The following is a 25,663-nucleotide window of genomic DNA, read 5'->3' as shown; positions in this document are numbered from 1 at the left end:
TGTTGTTCTGGTTCCAAGTTTTTTTGGGAGTTTATTTTAAAAGAAGAGAGAATAAAGGAATAATTAAGGATAAACGGTCCTTTGCATTAGCAGAAAAAATATTTGTTAACGCTGTTTATTTGAAATCTGAGGTTGAAATTATAGTTTACACTGCCGTTAAGCGATGAGAAATATAAAAGGTATTTATTTTTCGTTTTTGGGCGTCTTTGCAACAAACGACTTGGAGTTTTAACTACGAAAACATAAAACTTATTTGTATAGTGGTAATGAACAATTACATATAACCCAACAGCACCCAGAAAAATTCTTCGATCACGTGTCAGTGCATAACGCCGGCCGAGTTCGAAGAATTTTCTGGGTGCCGTTGGGGTAGTTAACAATTACCTCATTACATGTGACGAGCATATATTCTGTGCCCCAGTGGAACGTTATTTACGAATAGAAATCTTCCAATGTAAGACAAATTGAGTATTCCCTTAGTATGGTACTGTTGTACAGTATATGGGTAAACTTTTTTCATACACATGAGGTCTGTTCATGTCCGGTCGGTTGTAAATTTTGATCATATGCAAAATAACAGTCCTATTGGTGAAAAAAATTCGCCCTAAAAACTCTAAAAAAGTATTGGGCTAAAGGTCGGCAAATGCAAGCGGATCTGGCTAATCAAACTAAACCTCAACCAACCTCAACCTCAACCGACCAGACATGAACAGGCCTATGATGAAATAAGCCAACTGTGACCTTAGGGTCACGGTCTCTTAGTTGAGCTGTTTTTATAACCAGAATATATTTATTTTTGTTGCTTTCCAAAGCGAAGAAATTAATAAGTATTCGATGGATACGACACGATACATGACATGTAAAGTGCAATGTTAATCATAGTTAGAGTTCAGGGTAATTTCCAAAAAAATATTCTAGTCGGTTCCTGAATAAATGAAGAAACGTGTCGACGATATTATGGAACAAGTTATTGTTAGCACGAAAGTGAGCGATTTGATTTGTACATCGCCAAATAATTCTTTAATTGTACTAATAGGTGCCACTAAGTTACTTCGTACTATTTGTATGATAGTTTAAACTCAAAAAACTCAATTCAGTTTTGAAAATTTCTATAAACATGTTCATCGTATATGAAATCACCAAAAATTGAAGATAAGTTTAAAAAAGGATAAATTGAATAAGTTATGTTAAAACGGAAAAATTTTGCCGATATCCGTAACACAACTGAACGCCTAATCATCAAGCGTTAGCGAAGGACTATTTACTGTACAGAACTAGCAAAATTTTGGTTTAACCCCCCGTTTTTGTCCCTGTCACAATCGACAATTCTATTTTCTTTTTTTGAATATGTATCACGATTTACGTAACACTACCTATTTGACCCCTGAAATATGTCATATGTCAAATAAATAAATGACACGTAACTGTGAGTTATGCAACGCGAAAGGCTTGAGCGGTTTCCGTTTTCCTAGCCGAATATAAATTGTGGCTATGTCCGGAATTCCCATTCCGAAAATCCTTTTCTATCCTATATATGTTTATACTTTTTTTAATCAAAGTATTTTTATTATTTTATTATTTTATTATTTAGATTATTTTCGTAATGCTTGGCAATCATGCCATATATGGAAATACTAGAATTTGTAGTGCAAGGATATTATCATAATTAGCAATAGGCTGTAGAAGAAAGGATACATTACGTAATAGATCATGACATTTTCTATACTAGAATTCATTTATTTTCGGTATTTAGACGAACTAAAAAAATGCCAGGTGTATTTTTCGCCTCCCTTATGATTATTGATAATGCTTTTCCTCGGCTTGATCGTTATTTGCCTGTACCTCAATGAGTTCACTTTGGCTTTCACGCCTAAGACAGTTTGGGGTCCCAGCGCCGTATTTACAGATTCTAAAATATATATTACAGGTGGTCTCCAACCCAAAAACCCGAATAATTTTGATGGATTAACATTTTCCAATGAATTTTATTATTTAGACGTTAAGCAACCCATTGTAATTAAAGTAGGAGAACCATTACCTTGGAAGGAACTTAGTTCGCAAGGTCTTCCAGATCATGCATGGAGCGCGTTCTCAAATTGTGGACTTGATGATTCTCTAATTTTGTATATTGGAGAAAACAATACATTTATAGCAAACTTCGTCTACATTTATGGGATAAGTTCAAAACAATGGAACAGCATTGCGACCACCAATCCACCTCTATCTAATTTTCACAGCCAGACCCAGACCGTTTGTGATGTTAAAACTAGAAAAATGTATAGATTTGGTGGAATGTTACCTTCCTCACCAGAAAACAAATATAATTATAATTTGGATATTTTGGATGCATCGACGCTAGTGTGGGAAATAGTTAATGCTCCAGAACAAAGGTTCGATCATACGGGTACTTTGTTAAGAAACGGTAATATTGTTTATATAGGTGGTACCATACATGATAACGGCGTAAATTCACTAGCAGATATGTTAAAGGTAAATCAGCACCGTTTAATTGATTAATTGAGAGTCTAAATTGTATATTTACTGATCATTGTTTTTTTTAAAAAAAAATAGTTACCTTTGTATAATACATATGATAATAAATGGACTTCAATGGTAAGGTGTTTCTTTTAATTTTTTTAAAAGCTAATCGTTCATTTTCTTATAAGATATATTATATTTCAGACTACCACTGGTTATTCGCCTGCACGTCGTGCATGCCATTCTGCTGTTCTGAGTAATTATATATTTAATCTTTTTTTTGTGAATTAAATTATAAAATGGGTAATATATTACATTGTTCTCTAAATTATATAGCTCAAGATGGTCGTATTATCGTGTATGGAGGCTGTGATGCTGATATTGCTGCCGTTAATGATGATCTTGTGATATTAGATACATCACAAACTGTTTATACATGGTCAAAAGCGAATGTCATAAGTGCCACAGATCCACCACTTCCACGTTGTTACCATACGGCTACTTTGGTTGGTGATCATATGATCGTGCTTTTTGGAAGAGATAATACTCAATTATCAAACGAAACGTTTATTTTAGACACGAGCGATAAATCTAATTACAAGTGGGTCAGTGAGTTTGATCCTAATCCGAAACCTAGTACTCAAAACAAAAATGTTATTATAGGAATTATAATTTCATCAATCGTGCTTGCCTTGGTAGGGTCTTCAGTTCTTATATACTTTTATAGGAAAAGAAAACTATCAAAAGCAGATAAGTTTGTACACGTTCCACAGATAAATTAATACCGCACTATACTGCGAAGCGAATCAAAAACTTGAAAAGCTGATGTGTAAGTTTAATATGATTAATTCATTAAACAGCAGATGAACGTTCCACTTAGCTATTTCACAAAAAATCATATTTTATTAACACGTATGATTTTGTTGATTAACTTAAAAATACCAGTTAAGATTATTTATACAATATTGCTTATAAATTTACTTATACTTAAATAAAATATTTATTTATTTATTATTGAGATTTATTATTTACGAGTGAAATCAATTAATATGAACAAGCATGAATTCTTTATCATTCTTGATTTACCTTATAAATATTTAATATGATATACTGGGTTCCTGTTTTATTTACTAGGAGAAAAATGTTTACTTCAATGTGTATTATAATACTATACATGTGTGATCACAAGAAAAGTTTCTAATTTTTTTTTTTACATGCATGATAAAGTTTCGGTTATATTGGGCCTTTTTATTGATGTCTTATCGTTTCGACATGTCACGAAAATAAATAAGTACGGAATGCTTAGCGAGTAAAACACGATCCCACTAACGACTAAGTACTCGCATAATCTCATTTGTATATCTTATCTTTTTTTTGGGTGGAGAGGCTATGCCTGAAAACTATAATATCTTACCATGCCACTGACAACAGTATGCTAATTAGAAAACTAACATTGCGCAATGAAGTGTCACAAAATTCAACCCTCTCTCTGTACAGTTGATTTTTGAGATTTTTGGGTGGGTAAACTCTGAAAAATGAATTTGAAACTTTAAAAAAATGACTTTTTGTTTGTAGGGAACAACCCATTTCTCTTTTTTAGGTTTTAGCAGTACCTTTCAGAGTGAAGGTTGGTTTAAATTATATTTTGATTTTTTTTTAAAAATTACGAAAAGTTTGGTACCTTTTTTTTAGGTCCAATGATTCTTTGGATGTTTTTTAGGTTTGCTAGCTCTCTTGTGAAAATGGATTAGTATTAGTTTTTTTGTTTCTATGTTTCTTTTTGTTTCATTATTAAATTTTGTTCTTAATTTACTTTTTTGTTCTTTTGTGAAAATGAGGTAGATTTGTGATCTTTCGATTCTTTCTTTTTTTTCAAATTTTCTTTTTTCTCTTTCGAAACACCTTTTTCTTTTCTTTTCTTTTCTTTTTTAAAAATTTTTCTTTTTTTCCTCCCTTTTTTTTCATTCTTTCCCGTTTAGATTTGGTTTTTTTCTAAAACTGAAAAATTATTATTATTTTTTTTTATTAAAATAATCCTATTGTTTCGGTCTTTTAAGACCAATTTTTTTTATATTATTTTTTCTTTTTTTTTAGACTGTATTATTTAATTTTTTTTTGAATTTTTTTTTCAGTCTTTTTGAAGTCCTTTTTTTTCACACTTTTTCGGTACTTATTTTTTTTTCGGTCCTTTTTTTTCAAAGATTTCCCTTTTTTAAACTGATTTCTTTCTTTATCCTCCAAATTTTTTTTGTTTTTTTTTTTCCTTTTCAGTTTCTTTTTTCAGCCCGATTTTTCTCTTTCCAATTTTTTTTTAATTTTATTTTTTTGAATTTTTTGAATTTTTTTCTGGTTGGCTTTTATTCCAATCCAAAAAAAAATTTTCCCCTTTCCTTTTTCAGTTTGGCCTTTTTTTCTCAAATTTCCCGAATACATTCGTTCTTTCACCATTTAAATTTGGATCGGTGATTGGATTGATGCTGCGGTATCATGGCAATTGCCTTTTTTCCCAATTCTTATTATTAATAATAATGTTATTTTTTTATGGCGCTGATATAGACAGATTGGTATTTTTTAAATACCAACTCATGTATTTTAAAATTACTGCAAGTTTGCTTATTTTTTTTTTACATTAAGTCGTTAATAGACAGATTGGTATTTTTTAAATACCAACTCTTCTAATTTAAAAATTAGCAGATCTTTTTTATTCTTGGTATTTTTTTATTACCATCTTTTTTCATTAGCAGATCAAGAAAATCTAACTCAATCAGAAGAAAATATTGGGTCACTTTTGTTTGAATTCATTTCATTTCATTATTCCATCCTTTATATATAGTATCTTTCATTGTGTGATAATCTTGCTTACAGTAATCATTATATAATTCATCTGCATCTGGTACAACAAAATAAAAATGGATTGATAAATTATCATCCAATAGACTTCAAAATTGAATGCCATTCACCTACAAAATATAAATGTTTTAACAATAGTTAATACAAAGCTAATCAAAACCAGTATTACCTTAATATTGTGTTTTTTTTATGATAGTCATTTGATACAAATGGTAACATCAATTATAATTAGGCATAAGAAAATCAAAGCTTCAAGATTCATAAATATATTAAATATATTAATTTTTTTAAGCATTTTTTAATATTTTAATTTAACATTTATAGGCATTTTTTCAATACATCTTGTGCTATTTATGAATATTTAGTAAATGCTTTGATAAACATTATGATGTTGCTCTTGTAGGAAAGATTATATTCCATTGGAACTATTTTATTAATTTTGTGGAATACATTTTGTTTCATCACTTGGAGTTGTAGTGTTTTGCATTATTCATCAGTGCTTAAGTTTCATTCTTTAAATGATCCTTCTTTTCACAATATATTATGAGAAATCATTTTCAGAGTCCAGACAATGAAGCAGCAGCACCAATTAAATTAACATCATTTTCTTTTGTAGATTTTTTGTATTTTTCATACAAAGCCTTAGACATAATTTCTGAAGCAGAATTTGGTTTGGGGTGAATATGAATTGCTTTTCCCAAATATTTTTCTCCTAGATCTTCCCCTTCATTATCAATGTAGTCATGAACATTACATTTAGCTATTACATCATTAGTCTTTGGTTTTTTATTGTATTTGCAGAAAACCTGTTGTGGTATACAACCCCATCACCCCATGTATTAATCAATTCTTTAACTCATTCTTCATGTATATGACCATGACTCCACTTCCATACATTCATGATTTTATTTTCTGTCCATAAAGATGAGTAATATTTCAAAACACTGCTTTTTTTCTCAAATTCATACCACTGGTCATTTTTTGGTAATTGTTAATAAAAGTGTGAATTTAGTTTTAACATCAGTAAGTGCTATAGATCTGCAATGTAATAGCAATCTACTGGGTGTTCAGATATTAGATCAGAAAATTGATCATTATGCTTTTGTTTGCTTTGATACGAAGAATCAAGCTTATATTAGTGCTCTTACACAATTATTCAAAAATAATATCTGTTTCTTGATACTGACACCTTATATAAGAAGTGAAGTACAAGAATAAGCGTATTTTACCAGTATCTGGTATTACAATAATGACACTGCCATCATTCTTGCAGACTGCTTCAATCAACTTGATCATCTTGAGATATGATTCTTTGATGTAGATACATTCCTCTGTCACTCCACAAACTATTCCATCTGAATGCTTGCATAAATGTAGAATTTTGGACAATTGTCCATCTTAATTTTTCCCAAAACTACATGCTTACATTCCTCCCCTTTGTTTAACATAATTTCCACTGGTCTACCACCATTTAATATTAATACACTTCTGAATTAAACATTACATTATTCTTTAATATGATTTTGTCATGATTCTCAACATCCATGTAACATGAAAATGGTTCTGAACTCAGCCTAACTTTGTCAATATAATCTGATTTGCAAATAATTTATAAATTGTAAAAGGGTGTCCAAAATTTGTAATAAGCAGGAGGGGCAACTCTATGGTTAAACTCTTGAAAATTATGCTGATGTTTTTCTTTATAACAAAATAAATTAAAAATTGAAAAGGTTAGTGCATCATGTTCATGTTAACCAATCATTATAATGCAAAGGCTTACTTTGATGTTTATCTAAATTGGGTTAGGAGACAAAAGGGGCAAAGTTAGTGCAAATGTTTAAAGGGTTAGTCATGTTGTCTTTTATAACATATTATGGTTCAAGAAAGTTTCCTTCATAAAGTCAAGTTTGCTTCATGTATTGGCAAGTATTAAGAACTCCTATTGCTTTATCTATGGTGCCAGAACTTTATACTCAGAAATGTTTCAAATTTTTAATTTATCACGTGAGAAGCACAATAGCCAATAAAAACTCACAATTTTAGAGAAAAAATAGAAAAAACAGATACGAGCATGTACAAAAAAGGAAAAAAAAGGAAATCGGCTAAAGAATAAAGCAGAAAGTAGTATTTATTTAAGAACAATCAAGCTAAAATGGGGTTGAATTTAGACTTTAGGTAAATTAAGGACATTTTAAGCCATTTTAAGCCTTAAAATAATTAAATGTCAATATTATTTATGTAAATTCTCATAAAATAAATGCATTTATATGACTTTTTGTTTCAAATTTGGGCCAATCATATAAAAATAACCAAATTTCAAACGCTTATAACTTTTTATGTAGATATTTTTTTGAAAATTTGACCGGTAATTTAATAGTACTTGTCTTGTAGAACAAAGTTACCAGTTTATTTCTTTGAAATTCTATTTTATTAAAGTGTTGAAAGATTTATAATTATCACAATTTTATTTTTGAGTATAGAGTTCCGGCACCATATTTCATAAAATTTTATAGAAGTAAGTTCATAAAGTGGTCATTTCTTTGTAGTAAGAGCAAGGGTATTAATTATATTATAAATTTTTGTGGTGAGCATTTACTTTCATATTAGAGATGAAAGAATAAAATGGAAGAATAAAATTTCCCTTATAACTTTATTATTTATCAAACTTTCTGATCATATTACATAAATATATTAAAAGTAATTGTAACACATCATTATGAGATATCTTGATTATATGGAATCAATATTCAGCAGAAGTCATTATTTATATACTACAGCTAAAATCTATTATAATATTTATAACTAATTTGTTTCTACTTCTATGATTGCTAATTTCATAATTCACCCTACACTCTTTTATTACTATACTAATAGATTTCTGAAATAAATTATTCCACCTATAGTTACAGAATTTTTGTCTATCCCAAATACACAGAGTCACAGATTATGTAAAATAATATTTTCCACAATGAAACTTCTCTGAGATTAAGTAATTTTGAAATCTATAGCATAAATTCAGGAGATTAGCAACTAGGGATAGTAATGGTCAGTTATAACCAGTTATTGGTTGGTCATAATTGGTTAAGGACCTTTTACTGACCAACCATTTTGGCTGACTGTTTTACTGACCATTTAACCAACCATTTGACTGACTGTTTGACCAATCACTTTTTTCTTTTTAATGAATTTTAATCAAAACAAAATGTTAAAAAGTGTAATTTAATCAAAAAAAATATTATTCTTTTTTTATTGATTAACATTAAGTTCATTAAATGAATAAAGGCTAAATAATTGGCTAACAATTGGTTAAATAGTCAGTTAAATGGTTGGTTAAACAGTTGGTCAAATTGGTCAGTTAAACAGTCAGTCAGATTGTCAGAAGCCTTTGACTGACTGATATCAGTCATGACCAATTAATAATTGTGACTGTTGCCATTCCTATTAGCAAATGAGTAAAAAATATTTCTGATTCACACTTACCATTACTATTAATTTTTGCAACATTTCATTCCACCTAAAATTTATTACTTAATGCTGTAACCATAGATACCAGAATAATCATGTGATTAGAAGAATAATATATTGAATGGAATATGGGTAAACATTTAACCGAAGGATAAATAATTAACTGAAAGACAAGTGATTGATCAAAGAAAAAATAATAAGAAGGATGAAATAATTTATATGAGTAATATTTATTACACAATATTTATTTATAATTACATTTATTTAGTTTAGTTATTTATATTTATATTTAGATTAGTTATATTTGGTAGTTTAGTTATAAATAATTTATTATTGTATCAATGAAGTTATTGTATCAATGACGGAACTCATTGTACCAATAAAATGATTGTGTGAATGAAAATAATTGTTACTCAAAAATGCTAAGAGATGAGTCATAATTAGTTATAGAAATAGAAATGAAAGGTATATAAGAGTACATTTTGTAAATTGTTATAAATAGAGGTGGAATTCAATAGGAAATCCCCAGTCTTCAGACTCAATATTAATAAAGTATTATGTCAATAATGAAAAGTAATATGGTTTGCCCTAACTTATGTATGTTTGCTTTATTAAAATGAAATAATAAAGATGGGGAAGTTCTCCAAGTTTGTAAAGAATGTTGTGAATACTAGAATATGGGAGAACCATCAAAGTTTGAAAGTTAAATAGAAGTAATAATAAAAATCTAAACCAAATGTGATAAAATTGAAAAATAAAATACTTGTTTATCCATGGTTGGCAGATGTGGGTGACAATGCATTACAATAAAGGTAATTCAATTTATTATTGCCAGTACAATATTGCACTAAATACCAAGAATTTGGCATGTAAAGATGTTTATTATTGAAAATTTATTAGACACACTATGTCAAATTTTATTGAGAAGTATGATATTAAGGCATGTGATGATATTCATGTAAATAGTTTCACTGCATCTGTTGTACATATGATGATTGTCAAAGATTTTCTCAGCAAAGATCAAATTACTAATACATAGCAAGAAGAATAATATATTCATTTTATTTTGGAATAACTATAGAGATAGAAAATTTATTAACATCATAATAACATATCTCAAAAAGCTAGCTAATAAGCAATAAGCCAATTAATTAAATGTACCTTATTATGGTTTTGCAAAATATAGGAGTTTGTTTATTCAAGAATATTAATGATGTAAATATTAATAAGTTTGATTAGTTTGAATATTTCACTTAATTTTTTGTTTTACTTATACAAGGTAAATAAAAAGATTTACTAACTAGGCCTTACCTTTTTATATAATTTGCAGTAGATCTAAGATCTTTGGGGAAATTTTTATTAATATGACAAATCCAATTAATTTACTAAAAATGAAATATTAATTAGTGATTACATAAAAATTTCTGTAGCAATTGAGTCAATCTGTTACCTCAATTTCTATGATCAGAGACACTCACAAATCATTAATTCATGAAAAACTGTAAGATAAATTATTTACTAGAACTTTCAGGAAAAAAATGTATGACAATACACAATTTATTAATAGAACATTATAATAGATGCACTGTGGTTAAAATTAGATTAGTACAAATTAAAGGAGTATCTAATTTTGGATAATACCTATGATACACTGTATAATGTTTTATACTAATGACTGCAGACTTTATTCAGTTTTTCATGCAGTAACCTTCTATTCTAAATTTCTAATATGCTTACTTGAAGAAATTATAACACTTTGGTTTTGAAAAAATTGCACATGTAAATCTTGCATCACATAGGTCAGGCAAAAATATTAACTATGCATCAATTTTACATGACTGTGATCACAAACTTGAATTTAGTGCTTGAAGAGTTACAGCTAAGACAATATTCTGTTCCATTTTTATACCATTTACCATGTAATCCATAATTTCCATGTTTTCCATTACAAATAAGGATATGATGAGCTCCATGGTCCCCCTAAAACTATATCAGAATTTTAAGTATATGAAACATTTTAAGACAGATTTGAGAATTAATTTTGGATCAGGTTTGGTTATAAATAATAGGCTTGAATCCAAAGGTCTGGGATTTTGCCATCATCAATTTGCATTAACATTTGATAATTGCCATGGCTCATGTCCAGTTTCTTTTTTATATTTTTTATATAAGTTTGACTGAATCTTATTCATCAAAATGCTTGGTAACCAACCCACTTAATTTGGCATGCCAATCCAGATATTGGAGACAACACTTTATCGAATTTGGTCATGTTGTCTTTTTCAATAATTGCAAATCAATTTAAATTACAGTACTAGATAATTGTTGATATAAATTAGCTCTGTAAAAAATATCACAATAAAGTATGAGGAAATATAGGATGGTCTCAGAGAGACCCTAAACTATGCAGTTTTCTCAATTTCACACTCAAATTTAACCCTCTTATAATTACACATATATTCAAATTTACTAAACATTTTATTTATATCAGTACTAATGCCTAAGATCTGTATATTAATAAAAAAAATTAATTAGAATTCAAAATTTATTAAATAAAATATTTACTAATGTTTACCTTTAATAAAAGATTAAATTCTCTTAAAATTTCAAATAATTTAGATGCAATATTCTCTCCTGAATATGGGCCTTCTATATGAAAAAATCAAGAACTGTACTGTTAAGTTTCCAATGTATTGTTATTCCTAACCACCAGTTTTTGATGTAGTAACAGAAAGAAATATAAGGATCAGATCAGTTAATAAATGATAGGGTATTATAATGTTAGATATCAGCAAATCAGTTAATGTATATTTAAACAATAAGCAATTGATAAATAAATAATAACGAAGTGAAATGTGTATATATTAATGAATTAATCAAACTTAAATTGTGTATAAGTAATAAATTGATATGTAACAAAAGGTCAATAAAAGATAATAAACACTTTAAAGAAATAAATGAGTTGTAATAAATCAGAAACAAACAGGCGGGTTTATTAACACTTGAACAAAATATGATATTACTACCTCTATCAGTGCTCTGTAATATCTGTATATCTATCTTTTGAAAATAAACCCTACACAAATGCTCAAACTACTTCTACACCATCGGTCCTTTTTATATCATTAAAAATCTGGTGTAAATCTGACTATCAAACAGATTTGCCACCTGGCCAATCTTCTCTCAGCAAAATGTGGTGATTGGTCATATTTATCTATTATTAAGCCACCTTTAATTCAGCCACTTTTCCACCTCTAAGCTTCTAATTTTATCTAATCATTAAATAACTAAAAATATCTCTATGTAATATATAAATTAAAAACAAACTAATAATAAATAATAAATAATAATAAATATATAAAAAAAAGAAAAAATATAACCCTGTGCAATAGTTAGTATGGAAATACATACAGTATATCAAGTGAATAATTTATATTCCTTTAAATAAAATTTTATTATAATATGCTTTATTTGGATTTAATTTGAATTTAGATTGCTTGATCTAAACATTGAGAATTATCATCATATTCTGAAAGATCTCCTGTAAATGAATTAAGTAATCGAGATGTGTAAATAGCTTGTGGATGAGTAGCTATTTGGTAATTTTTAATAAATGAAAGATTTGCTTTTCTATATTCTTCTGCTTTCTTGAATTGCATTTCAATTTCTTCATTTTCTATTATGTAAAAATCCCTTCCATATGACTTATGAAATGACACAATTAATTCATTTACTTCAAGAACATTTGGTCTATTATTTGGATTTAAATCCCAACACTTATTCATTAAATCAATATAACATCTTGGTGCTTCTGGTTCACATATTTCAGGTCTAACTCCTTTACAAATATCCAATGCAAGTTGATGATCATGTGCACGGTCATAAAAAGGTTGTCTTCCAGTTGCTACAAAATACATTATCATACCAAAACTATAAATATCTGATTCCTGGGTATAAAGCTTTTTTCTTAATACTTCAGGAGCCACATAAGGCATAACTCCATATATTTTAGTTTCATCCATATTACCAACTTCTCCGCATAATCCCATATCTGAAACTGATATACAATTACCAAAATTATATATATTACTTAAAAATAATATATTTCCTGTATGAAAATCACGATGAACTATACTTTTTTGATGAATTTCTTTAAGACCATTAATAATATTAAGCAGTGCAGATAGTTTATCCCTCCAAATAAAATATTTATAGTTTTTATTTATCCAATGATTAAAATTGCCCTCCTTTGCATATTGGAGAACCATAATATACTCTTTTGAATCTGGATTTTGAGATATCCCATATACATTAAGAATATTACTCCTTTTATTTATAGAGTATTTTTTAACCTATTAAATATATAAATAAAGAAATAATTATTTCATTATGTTTAAATAAGAATTTTTTTATTATAAATGATTTTTAAAAAAAATAATACCTCATTTAAAAATTTGTTGCTAATATTTTGTGAATTATGCAAACATTTTAAGGCAACCATTATATTTGGATTCCTTTTGTATATACTTTTATTTGTATAATATTCTAATGGACCGTTTTTCCAATTTGCAGAATATACTATAGCAAAGCCACCATTTCCTATTTTCTTAATATTATTAAATTGATTATATGGTATCCATTCAAATACTACATCACTATGATCATTCATTTTCAATTGCATTTCATAAATCAGATCATCAATTTTTTTATTTCCACTTGTCCATATATAATTATTTTGAACAAAAATATAATCTCCTGTATCAGGATTTTGAGATATTCCATTTAATATTTGAAATGCTTTATATTTTGTTAGATATTTTTTAGTCTAAATAAATATAAATAAAAGAGATTGTAAATATTAATTAAAAAAAGGTATTTAAATATTTAAAGAAATTTCATACCTCATTTATTAAAGAATCAACAGATTCTTGTGAATTATGTAAATATTTTAAAGCAACTTCTTTATTTGAATCTCTTATGTAATTACTCCATATATCCTCTTTGTATAATGGACCATCCTTCCATATTGCTGAATATGCTATTGTAAGACCATTTTTGCCTATTTCTTCAATTTCATTAAACTGATTATATGGTATCCATTCAAGCACCATATTATTATAATCATTAATATTTAATTGACTTTCTAGAATGAAATCATCAATTTTTCCATTTCCACTTGTCCAGATAAGAATTAAAATATAATCTCCTGTATCAGGATTTTGAGATATTCCATACAATGCTTGTAGTTCATTATATTTTGTTGGATATTTTTTAGCCTAAATATAAATAAAGAGACTGTAAATACACTAATTAAAAAATATTTAAGTATTTAAAGAAATTTATACCTCATTTATGAAAGAATCAATGGATTCTTGTGAATTATGTAAGCATTTTAAAGCAACTTTTTTATTTGAAATTCTAGTATAATTTTCATCATCATGCCAATATGGACCATCCTTCCATATTGCTGAATATACTGTTATAAGACTATTTTTGCCTGTCTCTTCAACTTCATTAAACTGATTGTATGGTATCCATTCAAACACTATATCATTATAATTATTAACTTTTAATTGCCTTTCTTGAATGAAATCATCAATTTTTTCATTTTTACTCGTCCAATTTGCAAAGTTTATAAAATCTTTTTGAACCAAAATATAATTTCCTGTAACTAAATTTTGAGATATTCCATACAATGCTTGAAATGCATTATGTTTTGTTGGATATTTTTTAGCCTAATTATAAATAAAGAAGATTGTAAATATATTAATTAATAAAAGGAGTATTTAAATATTTAAAGAAGTTTAATACCTCATTTATTAAAACATCAATGAATTCTTTTGAATTATATAAATATTTTAAAGCAACTTTTTTATTTGAATTACTTTCAAATTTATCATATTTTTTTGTCCAATTATTATAATGAAATGGACCATCCTTCCATATTGCTGAATATACTGTTATACAACCATTTTTGCCTGTTTCTTCAATTTCATTAAACTGATTGTATGGTATCCATTCAAACACTATATCATTATCATTATAAACTTTTAATTGCCTTTCTTGAATGAAATCATCAATTTTTTCACTTCCACTCGTCCAAATAAGAACTAAAATATAATTTCCTGTATCAGGATTTTGAGATATTCCATATAATGCTTGCAATGCATTATGTTTTATTAGGTATTTTTCGGTCTAAATGTAGATAAAAGAAATTGTAAATATATAATTAAAGAAGTATTTAAATATTTAAAAAAATTTCATACTTCATTTATTAAAGAATCAATAGATTTTTGTGAATTATATAAACATTCAAAGCAACTTTTTTATTTGAATCTCTCATATAATTACTCCATCTATCCTTTTTGTATTTTGGACCATCCTTCCATATTGCTGAATATACTGTTATAAGGCCATTTTTGCCTGTTTCTTCAATTTCATTAAACTGATTGTATGGTATCCATTCAATTACTATATCGCTATAATTTTTAGTTTTTAATTGCCTTTCTTGAATGAAATCATCAATTTTTTCATTTCCACTTGTCCATATAAGAACCAAAATATAATCTCCTGTATTAGAATTTTGAGATATTCCATACAATACTTGAAATGCTATATGTGTTGTTGGATATTTTTTAGCCTAAATATAAATAAAAGAGCTTGTAAATATATATATATTAATTAAAAAAAGTATTTAAGAAATTTCATACCTCATTTATTAAAGAATCAATGGATTCTTGTGAATTATGCAAGCATTTTAAGGCAACTTTTTTATTTGAATCTCTCATGTAATTACTCCATCTATTATTTTTGTATTTTGGACCATCCTTCCATATTGCTGAATATACTGTAATAAGACTATTTTTGCCTGTTTCTTTAATTTCATTAAACTGGTTGTATGGTATCCATTCAAGCACTATATCATAATAATTTTTAGTTTTTAATTGCCTTTCTTGAATAAAATCATCAATTTTTCCATTTCCACTTGTCCAGATAAGAACTAAAATATAATCTTCTGTATCAGGATTTTGAGATATTCCGTACAATACTTGTAGTGCATTATGTTTTGTTGGATATTTTTTAGCCTAAATATATTAAAATGAAAGAGATTGTAAATATACTAATTAAAAAAAAGTATTTAAATATTCAAAGAAATCTCATACCTCATTTATTAAAGAATCAACAGATTCTTGTAAATTTTGCAAATATTTTAAAGCAACTTCTTTATTTGAATCTCTAGTATAATTATTACTTAATCTATCCATCTTGCATAATGGACCATTCTTCCATATTGCTGAATATACCGTTATAAAGCCATTTTTACATGTCTCTTTAATTTCATTAAACTGATTGTATGGTATCCATTCAAATACTATATCATTATAGTTATTAATTTTTAATTGACTTTCTTGAATGAAATCATCAATTATTTCATTTCCACTTGCCCATATAAGAACAAGAATATAATCTTTTGTATTAGGGTTTTGAGATATTCCATACAATACTTGAAATGCATTACGTTTTATTAGATATTTTTCAACCTAAATATAATCAAATAAGATTGTAAATATATTAATTAAAAAAAATATTAAATGTCTAAGAATTTCATACCTCATTAATCAAAGAATCAATGGGTTCTTGTGAATTATATAAACATTTTAAAGCGACTTCTTTACTTGAATCTCTAGAATAATTATTACTCCATATACTCTTTTTACATAATGGACCATCTTTCCATATTGCTGAATATACTGTTATTTGGTCATTTTTACCTGTTTTTTTAATTTCATTAAACTGACTGTATGGAATCCATTCAAATACTAAATCATTGTTATTATTAGTTTTTAACTGCTTTTCTCGAATAAAATTATCAATTTTTTCATTACCACTTGTCCATATATAATTATTTTGAATAAAAATATAATCTCCTGTATCAGGATTTTGAGATATTCCATACAATACTTGAAATGCTTTATGTCTTGTTGGATACTTTTTAGCCTAAATGTAATTAAAAGAGATTGTAAATATATTAATTAAAAATTATTTAAACATTTAAAGAAATTACATACCTCATTAATCAAATAATCAATGGATTTTTGTGAATTATGTAAACATATTAAAGCAACTCCTTTATTTGATTCTCTTGCATATTTATGATGCAACTTACTGCAATTTAATGGACCATCCTTCCATATTGCTAAATATACTGTTATAAGATCATTTTTACCTATTTCTTTAATTTCATTAAACTGACTATATGGTACCCATTCAAGAATTAAATTATCATTATTGTTTATTTTTAATTGCATTTTTCGAATAAAATCATCTATTTTTTCATTTCCACTTGCCCATGTAAGAACTAAAATATAATTTCCTGTATCAGGATTTTGGGATATTCCATATAATACTTGAAATAATTTATATTTTATTGGATACTTTTTAGCCTAAATATAAATAAAAGAGATTGTATATAAGTAATTTTAAAAAAAATATTTAAGCATTAAAGAAATTTCATACCTCATTAATCAAAGAATCGATAGATTCTTGTGAATTATGTAAATATTTTAAAGCAACTTCTTTATTTGAATCTCTTATGTAATTACTCCATATATCCTCTTTGTATAATGGACCATCCTTCCATATTGCTGAATATACTGTTATAAGACCATTTTTACCTGTTTCTTTAATTTCATTAAACTGACTGTATGGTATCCATTCAAAAATTAGATCATTATCATTATTAATTTTTAATTGCCTTTCTTGAATAAAATCATCAATTTTTTCATTTCCATTTATCCATGTATAATTATTTTGAACAAAAATATAATCATTTGTAATAGGATTTTGAGATATTCCATATAATACTTGAAAAGTTTTATGTTTAATTTGATATTTTTTAGACTAAATATAAATAAAAGAGATTGTAAGCATACTAATTAAAAAAAATATTAATCATTTAAAGAATTTTCATACCTCATTTATTAAAGAATCAATGGATTCTTGTGAATTATATAAACATTTTAAAGTAACTTTTATATTTGAATCTCTTGTATAATTTTCATATTGTTTATTAAAACATAATGGACCATCCTTCCATATTGCTGAATATACTGTTATAAGACCATTTTTGCCTGTTTCTTTAATTTCATTAAACTGACTGTATGGTATCCATTCAAACATTATATCATCATAGTTATTAATTTTTAATTGCCTTTCTTGAATGAAATTATCAATTTTTTCATTTCCACTTTTCCATGTATAATTATTTTGAACAAAAATATAATCATTTGTATCAGGATTTTGAGATATACCATACAATACTTGAAATGCCCTATATTTGGTTGGATATTTTTTAGCCTAAACATAAATAAAAAGGAATTGTAAATGTAAATATACTAATTCAAAATAATTTTTTTAGGGGTGATCATCACCGTTGGCCGGAATTATCAATTTTACCGGCACTATATTTTTTTAATGCTGGTCGATTGTCATAATTTCAGTCACCGGTGATCATCACCAAAAATATATATTATAAATATTAAAGAAATTTTATACCTCATTTATTAAAGAAACAATGGATGTTTGTGAATTATGTAAACATCTTAAAGCAACTTTTTTATTTGAATCTTTTATGTAATTACTCCATATATCCTCTTTGTATAATGGACCATCCTTCCATATTGCTGAATATACCGTTATAAGACCATTTTTGCCTATCATTTTAATTTCATTAAACTGATTGTATGGTACCCATTCAAGCACTATATCATCATAGTTATTAATTTTTAATTGCCTTTCCAGAATGTAATCATCAATTTTTTCATCTCCACTTATCCAATTTGTTACGTTTATGGAAATATTTAGAACTAAAATATAATCATTTGTATCTGGATTTTGAGATATTCCATGTAATACTTGAAATGATTCATATTTTGCTGGATATTTTTTAGCCTAAATAAAAGAAACTGTAAATATATTAATTAATAAAAAAAAAAAATTTAAATATTTAAAGACATTTCATACCTCATTTATTAAATAATCAATGGATTCTTGCGAATTATGATAATATTTTAAAGCAACTTCTTTATTTGAATCTCTTGTATAACTTTCACTCCACATATCAATTTTCTCATATAATGGACCATCCTTCCATATTGCTGAATATACTGTTATAAGGCCATTTCCGCCTATCTCTTTAATTTCGTTAAACTGATTGTATGGTATCCATTCAAGCACCACATCAGCATCATTGACAATAATTCCTAATTGCCTTTTTTGAATAAAATTATTGATTTTTTCGTTACCACTGGTCCAATTTGTAAAATTGGTTTCTAAATATTTCAGAATATTATTTCTTGTCAAAAGTATATTCTGAGAAAACATTGTTTTCAAAAAGCCCAAAATTTTTTTCAAATAACAAATCTTTATTTATAATACGCCCAAGTACTGTAATGTACAAGTAGCAGGTAGCACAAAAATCATAAATGTAAACATTACATATTAAAGTATTTCGATGTCGATCATGTCACAGAAATTATTTTAAAATATAAATTTTTTTCTGATTAAATTTTTTTATAGCTTTATGAATCACAATAAAATCACACTAAATCGAGCATACTCCGACCTTTTTGAATTGTGTTAATACATTGCATTTATATATTTCATTCAATTTAACAATATTTTAGCAGTTAACTGTAGAAAATTAAAAAAGCGGGAATTAGAGGTATGCAAACGGGACCTGGACCTGGCCCGGACCCGGTCCGGACTCGGATCCGGGTTTGGACTGGAAAACTTACTTCAAAATTCACCCGGGTTGGGTCCGGGCCGGCACATGATTTTTCGTTAAACCCGGATTTTCGTAATTCTGGCCAAACCGTCTTAATTCTGGCCGAAATTAAACTGGCCAAAATTAAGTTGGCCCATTTTTTTGTTTTTATAATAATAATAGTTCGCGGGCCGGGCCAGGCACTTTAGGTTACAATTCGAAATATAGTGGACACTTGAAAATTTTTATTGTCGGGATTGTCGGTAGTCGGGTTATTAAAAAAGATATATAACACTGACATATATATATATGATGGCGTAGTATAATTTATAATTGTATGTACTATATAAATGTAATTATGTTATATTACAGGCTTTACAGCTGATTTCATGAGACCTGGGACAAAATAAATTTTAAAACCCGACCGCCGACCCGCCGATCTGGTATTTTTAGTTGGGTACGTGATCCAGATTTGATAGTTTGATTTGTAAAATAAATAACAACTGAACCGGATCGGCGGGTCGGCGGTTGGGTTCAAAAATTTATTTTGTCCCAGGTCTCATGAAATCAGCTGTAAAGTATACCCGTGTTATCTTTTCTAATAACCCGACTAGCCGAATAACCCGAGTACCTGACGATCCCGACAATAAAAATTTTCAAACCAATATTTCGAAATCCTTTATCAACTTGGTTAATTATTTACCATGTATATAACTTAAAAAAATGATAAGTACGAATTTGATAATAAACATAAAAGAAAAAATGATTGGTCAAATGTCTCATAATCGTTGATTATTTGATTGACATCTATTTCAACCATTGCAAAGAAATTTTTTGATCAATACTGATAATAGTGTAAGAATTCAAGTGAGCCGTTCTCCTTTTTCAATAATGGAAATGGTCTTGTGTAATCTGTTTACAACATTACAAAGTATTATAAATAGTGTTTTACTATTTATTATAAATCTTTGAATATTTTGAATTTTATAATTTTATAGTATTATTTCTTGAATGAGAATATTGATGTAATAATCTGATAGTTGCAAGAAAATCTTCTACATATTCATCAATATCGGGCTATTTCATTCTATTGGTCCTTTTTTACGGATTGAAGATTACACTGTATCACTATATAATAAAAATTTTATTGTGTAATTTGTAATTTTTTGTGTAATACAATATTACTAAATTAATTTCCGTACGTTAGCGGGCGTTTTATTTATTGTAACTTATTTATTGTAACCATATTAGTAAAAAGGACAGTAAAAAGAACTTTAGTAATGTTTCACAATTTGGGATTCACAAAATGATATATGAACACTCGTTGCACAAAAGCTTCTAACAAAAGATGAGTAAATAAAAGCATCACGATTTTTTTTTTGACAATTTTTTTTATTTTAAAAAAAAAGGTTAATAAAAAAAAAAGGTTTTTAACCAAAAAAATAGTAGTAATTCGAAATTGACTTTGACTTTGATGGCTTTTTGACGAATATTTTTTTTATATATAAAAAATTGAAGTACGATATAATATAGACTAAATAATTACGACAATTAGTACTATCACAGACTCACCATCCGATCCAAGTTATGGGTTAAGCAATATGTTAGAATGTTAGATTAAAATTTTGATAAACCATTTTGGTTAAATACTGTTTCAAAGTATAAAATTTTCCAGCAACTCAAAAAAACATTGTTCATTTTTGCAAAGGATAAGACATTTATTTTTTTTTAAAATAATAATGATTATTTGAATAATATTAGATAGAGCAATATATAAATAGGTAACAAGAGATTGGCAAATGGCATTCATTTGCTATTAGCTCTACGCATCTTTTCAGGGCCAGAATTATGTAATATCGGCTGAAATTATCCAAATAAAGAAGATTTTGTCCTTTTTTTTATCCAATAAAATAAAATTTATCTGATCTTGAAATCTTGTATTCAATTTAAAATTATGCATATCGTAGTTGTCATACGACAATGTTGCATTAGTTGCATATCTGGCATTTGGTACTAGGATACCAAGATGTGTGGCGTAATGAATAAACGGTATTATTTTTAAAAGACTAAATTAAATTTTTTGCTCAACAAACATTCCAAAGATGTGAGATAGTATGATGTTTACATATTTGTCATATTTATTTATTCCTAATTTTTGATCAAAAATTTATTAATTCGACCGAAAATTTATAAATTTTACCGAAACTTTTCTTTTTTAAAAAAAAAGATTTAAGATTTTATTACAAAATATTTACAAATATTATTGATCACGAGGACATAGTTTGTTACACATTTATACTACCATACTTACTACTATTTCTAGGTTATTAATGAAAGATTGACTGCGCCTGTGCCACAAACATCGATGTTCGAGGCTTTTCCGTTTAATCTGTGCGATAAATATCATTGATAAACCGGAATGATCGGCAAATTGTATACCGGATAGCTATAAATAACTTAACGAATACTCATTTATTCAATCTTTTTAGTCTTATTACCTATTTTATCCTTTTTTAAAATATATAAAAAAAATCAGACCATATTTTTTTTTATGTTCTTTTAAATATGACGTCGAGTGAATGGATTGACAAGAAAATAGAAGAAGAAGATATAAATTTTTTTAGATATGATGAATTCATTAATTTGGAAAAAGTTGGCGAAGGAGCGTTCGGAATTGTGAACAGAGCTGATTGGAATAGTGGTAAAATTAAGATAGCGTTAAAGATACTTACAAATAATAAAGCAATTAGTGAAATAAATAATGAAAATAATGTGAAAAGTAATATGGAAAAATTTATTAAGGAGGTAATTTTTTAATATTACATTATAATAAGTTTTAATAATAAAAACAACTTATATTATTTTTTTTTTAAAAAAAAAAAAAAATAGTTAAAGATCTTAAGAAAAGTTGGCTTTCATCCAAATATAAATCAATTTTATGGAATAACAAGGGGTAAATATAATTTTCGTTAGTTTCTGTTATCTTGTTCTGATATTAACTAAATCTTTTTTAGATCCGACATCAAACAATTATGTAATGGTCTTACAATATGCGAATCAAGGAAATTTAAGAGAATATTTAAAAATCAATTTTAAGCCGCTCCAATGGAGTGATAAAATTCGGATGGCATCAGAAATTGCTTGTGGATTGAAGTACTTACACTCCACAAAGATTATTCATAGAGATCTGGTAATATATACTAATTTATTTATTTCATATTATTTTCACGTTTTAAATTAAATTATTTTTGTTCTATTTTTATAGCACGCAAAAAATATACTGGTCCACAATGGTACTTTAATGATTGCGGATCTTGGATTAGCAAAGGAATTAACCATCGATGGTTCGTCAAATTCGGTAGTTTATGGAATGCCGGCATATGTCGAACCACAATGTTATAAATATGGTGATTATGTCAGAGATTTAAAGTCTGATATCTATAGTTTGGGTGTTCTCTTATGGGAAATAACGAGTGGATATCCTCCATTTTCTAAGAATTCACCTCATAAGGATACCGCTTTAACTTTTAAAATTGCCAATGGATATAGAGAAGAACCAATAATTAATACACCTAAAGTTTACGTTAATCTCTACCAGAGATGCTGGGATGATGACCCAAAATTAAGACCAACTGTTATTGAAGTTTTTAATATATTGGAGGATCAATATAATAATCTTCCTAAAATTATGGAAGATGTGATTAAAAAAAATAACAGTGATAAAAATAGTCAAATTTTATATGACCAAAACAATCTTAAATTATCATATCTTGAAAATCCATTAGGTAAGTATATTTGTTATATTTATTTATTTTTTTTAAAAAAAAACATTGAAAATATATTACTAATATTTATATATCATTAGGTGAATCACCCTCATTTTTGACGCCCAAAATTTACGAGGATGAGAGAGAAAATATAATTAATGCTACAGACGAAATCATTGATTCTTATTTAAAAAGAAATAATATTGGATGGTCAAGAGATTTTTCTTTTCCAAAAATTTTAGAAAAGCACAAATCGATATCAAATAAAATTTTTGGTAATCTTATCAATAATCAAACTATACGACAATATGAAGTAATGGTTGGATATTTTTATGAAGATGGATTTGGTGTATATAAAAATGAAATTGTTGCTTTTGAGTGGTATAAAAAGGCAAGTAAATTAAATAATTTGAATGGTCAATTTGAACTTGGATACTGTTATAATTATGGATATAGCATTAAAAAAAATCTTAAAGAAGCGTTAAAATCATATAAACTTGCTTCTGATGAAGGGTTAAATATAGCTACATATTTTCTTGCAATTAGTTATGAATTTGATAATGAAAAAAATAGATTTGATGAGGCGTTCAAATTATATAAGAAATCTGCCGAAAAAGGATTTATACCATCTCAATATAAATTAGCCACATTTTATGAAATAGGTAAAGGTACACAACAGAATAAAACAGAAGCCTTAAAATGGTACAAACTGTTTTTAGAAAATAATGGCGAGTATAATCCAACATATAATATCAAGGATACCATAATGGTAAATATAATTTCCTTTGTTTTCACTCTTTTTTTTTTAAAAAAAAAATAAAGTAATTGACTTAAATTATATTTAATTTAATAGGAAAAAACTACGTTATCTATTAAATCTCTCATTAATGACATTGAAAGAGAAATCACACGTAATGAATTAGATGAAATTATTGAAGCTTATTTAAAACATAATAGCATTGGAGAAACAAAAAGTTTTTCCTTCTTTAAAGTTTTAAAGAATTATGAGTCAAAATCACAAGAAATTTTTAAATGCCTTAATAATAATCAAACTATACGGAATTATGAAGTAATTGTTGGAAAATTTCATGAAATGGGGTTTGGAACAAATGAAAACATGGATAAAGCTTTTAAATGGTATATAGATGCAAGTAAACAAAATAATTATAATGGCATCTTAGAGACTGGAAATTGTTATTATAATGGAAATGGTGTTGTGAAGAACTGTGACAAAGCATTTGAATTTTTTCAGCGTGCTGTTAATGAGAGTAAGGAAAAGTTAAATAGAGCTTTATATTCTCTTGCAACTTGTTACAAATCTGGTGATGGTATTCGAAAAATGAATGAGACCAATCAGCAATTATTGCGAGAACATCAAGTTAAAGCATTTGAATTGTACAAAAAATCTGCTGAAAATGGATTTGTACTATCACAACGTGAATTAGCTGAATGTTATAAAGATGGTATAGGTACTCAAAAAAATAGGGATGAAGCTTCAAAATGGGAAAAAAAATACACGACAAGTCAAAATGAGTTGGTAAATACATTTAATACCTATTAAAGTTTTGTAATAATTTCACGATAACGAACCTTATTCAATTTAATAGTCCAAAAAATTATAAAAGAAACATTAAAATGGTACTGTATAAACTATTAACATTGATAATTTTATAATTAATTACAGCTTTTCATTTTTCACGCATAAATTTATAACAAAATTTGTTTCTAAATATAGAAAGATGTCATGATGGTATTGTGGCGAATGATCATTTTCACTATATTTAGCTTGAGTGACACCATTGGAACCTAAAATAATTATTATAAGTAAATAGTACAATTTTACTAATAAAGAAATACTTACCATTATAACCTAAATTCTCCTATCAAACATAAAGGGACAAGATTTAGTAATCTAAGATATCATTATATTTTATTATTTCCATTCGATTCTATGATATTTTATCAATTAACATAATATATAGCATTATAAAAATTTCTTGCAAAATACAAGCTTAATAGCCTATAAGAAATTCTTATTTTAAATGATTTTCTTGCATTCTAAAAATATATATAAAATTAAGATTATATTTATACAAATAAAAACCTGTTTTTTAAATCATATGAAATTGTTGATTGTGGTGCCCATTGTGTATTTTCTATTATAGTACTGATCTTTAATTCACATGAGCAATTTTTATGTGAGTAGTACAGGTAATTTTTTATGACTCATATGATATACAGATTTATATTATCAATATTTACATTAGAAATCTATTAATCATTATAAAAGATATTGGTGCAACTATAAACAATAATAAAAAACATAGATATTGCTATT

The 25,663-nt window shown here is 26.8% G+C and overlaps 4 protein-coding genes across 4 annotated transcripts; 2 read left to right on the top strand and 2 right to left on the bottom strand.

Moving 5' to 3' along the window:
- Positions 1–1,806: 1,806 nt before the first annotated feature.
- On the top strand, positions 1,807–3,260 carry OCT59_024658 (uncharacterized protein; the record flags this gene model as incomplete). Its single annotated transcript, XM_066133079.1, has 4 exons — positions 1,807–2,490; positions 2,572–2,613; positions 2,683–2,734; positions 2,815–3,260. The coding sequence occupies 4 exons, from the start codon at positions 1,807–1,809 to the stop codon at positions 3,258–3,260; spliced, it is 1,224 nt and encodes a 407-aa protein (XP_065991585.1).
- Positions 3,261–5,885: 2,625 nt separating this feature from the next.
- Positions 5,886–6,229, bottom strand: OCT59_024657 (uncharacterized protein; the record flags this gene model as incomplete). Its single annotated transcript, XM_066133071.1, has 2 exons — positions 5,886–6,134; positions 6,224–6,229. 2 exons carry the CDS (start codon positions 6,227–6,229, stop codon positions 5,886–5,888), a joined length of 255 nt encoding a protein of 84 aa, XP_065991584.1.
- Positions 6,230–12,281: 6,052 nt separating this feature from the next.
- On the bottom strand, positions 12,282–18,912 carry OCT59_024656 (uncharacterized protein; the record flags this gene model as incomplete). Its single annotated transcript, XM_066133064.1, has 16 exons — positions 12,282–12,697; positions 12,929–13,145; positions 13,235–13,618; positions 13,695–14,069; positions 14,139–14,528; positions 14,605–14,988; positions 15,060–15,114; positions 15,393–15,433; positions 15,504–15,878; positions 15,957–16,334; positions 16,405–16,791; positions 16,863–17,237; positions 17,311–17,694; positions 17,767–18,150; positions 18,349–18,744; positions 18,817–18,912. The coding sequence occupies 16 exons, from the start codon at positions 18,910–18,912 to the stop codon at positions 12,282–12,284; spliced, it is 5,037 nt and encodes a 1,678-aa protein (XP_065991583.1).
- A 3,134-nt stretch (positions 18,913–22,046) lies between these two features.
- OCT59_024655 (uncharacterized protein) lies at positions 22,047–25,135 on the top strand (the record flags this gene model as incomplete). Its single annotated transcript, XM_066133057.1, has 9 exons — positions 22,047–22,363; positions 22,448–22,511; positions 22,573–22,748; positions 22,824–23,343; positions 23,424–24,094; positions 24,179–24,788; positions 24,850–24,862; positions 24,933–24,963; positions 25,061–25,135. The coding sequence occupies exons 1-9, from the start codon at positions 22,124–22,126 to the stop codon at positions 25,133–25,135; spliced, it is 2,400 nt and encodes a 799-aa protein (XP_065991582.1). The 5' UTR covers positions 22,047–22,123.
- Between the last annotated feature and the right edge of the window lie 528 nt (positions 25,136–25,663).

The sequence above is a fragment of the Rhizophagus irregularis genome, chromosome 5 (assembly GCF_026210795.1).
Source record: "Rhizophagus irregularis chromosome 5, complete sequence".
NCBI classification, from domain to species: domain Eukaryota; kingdom Fungi; phylum Glomeromycota; class Glomeromycetes; order Glomerales; family Glomeraceae; genus Rhizophagus; species Rhizophagus irregularis.
Note: the sequence above shows the minus strand (reverse complement) of the source record. Positions and strands in the feature narration are given on the sequence as shown.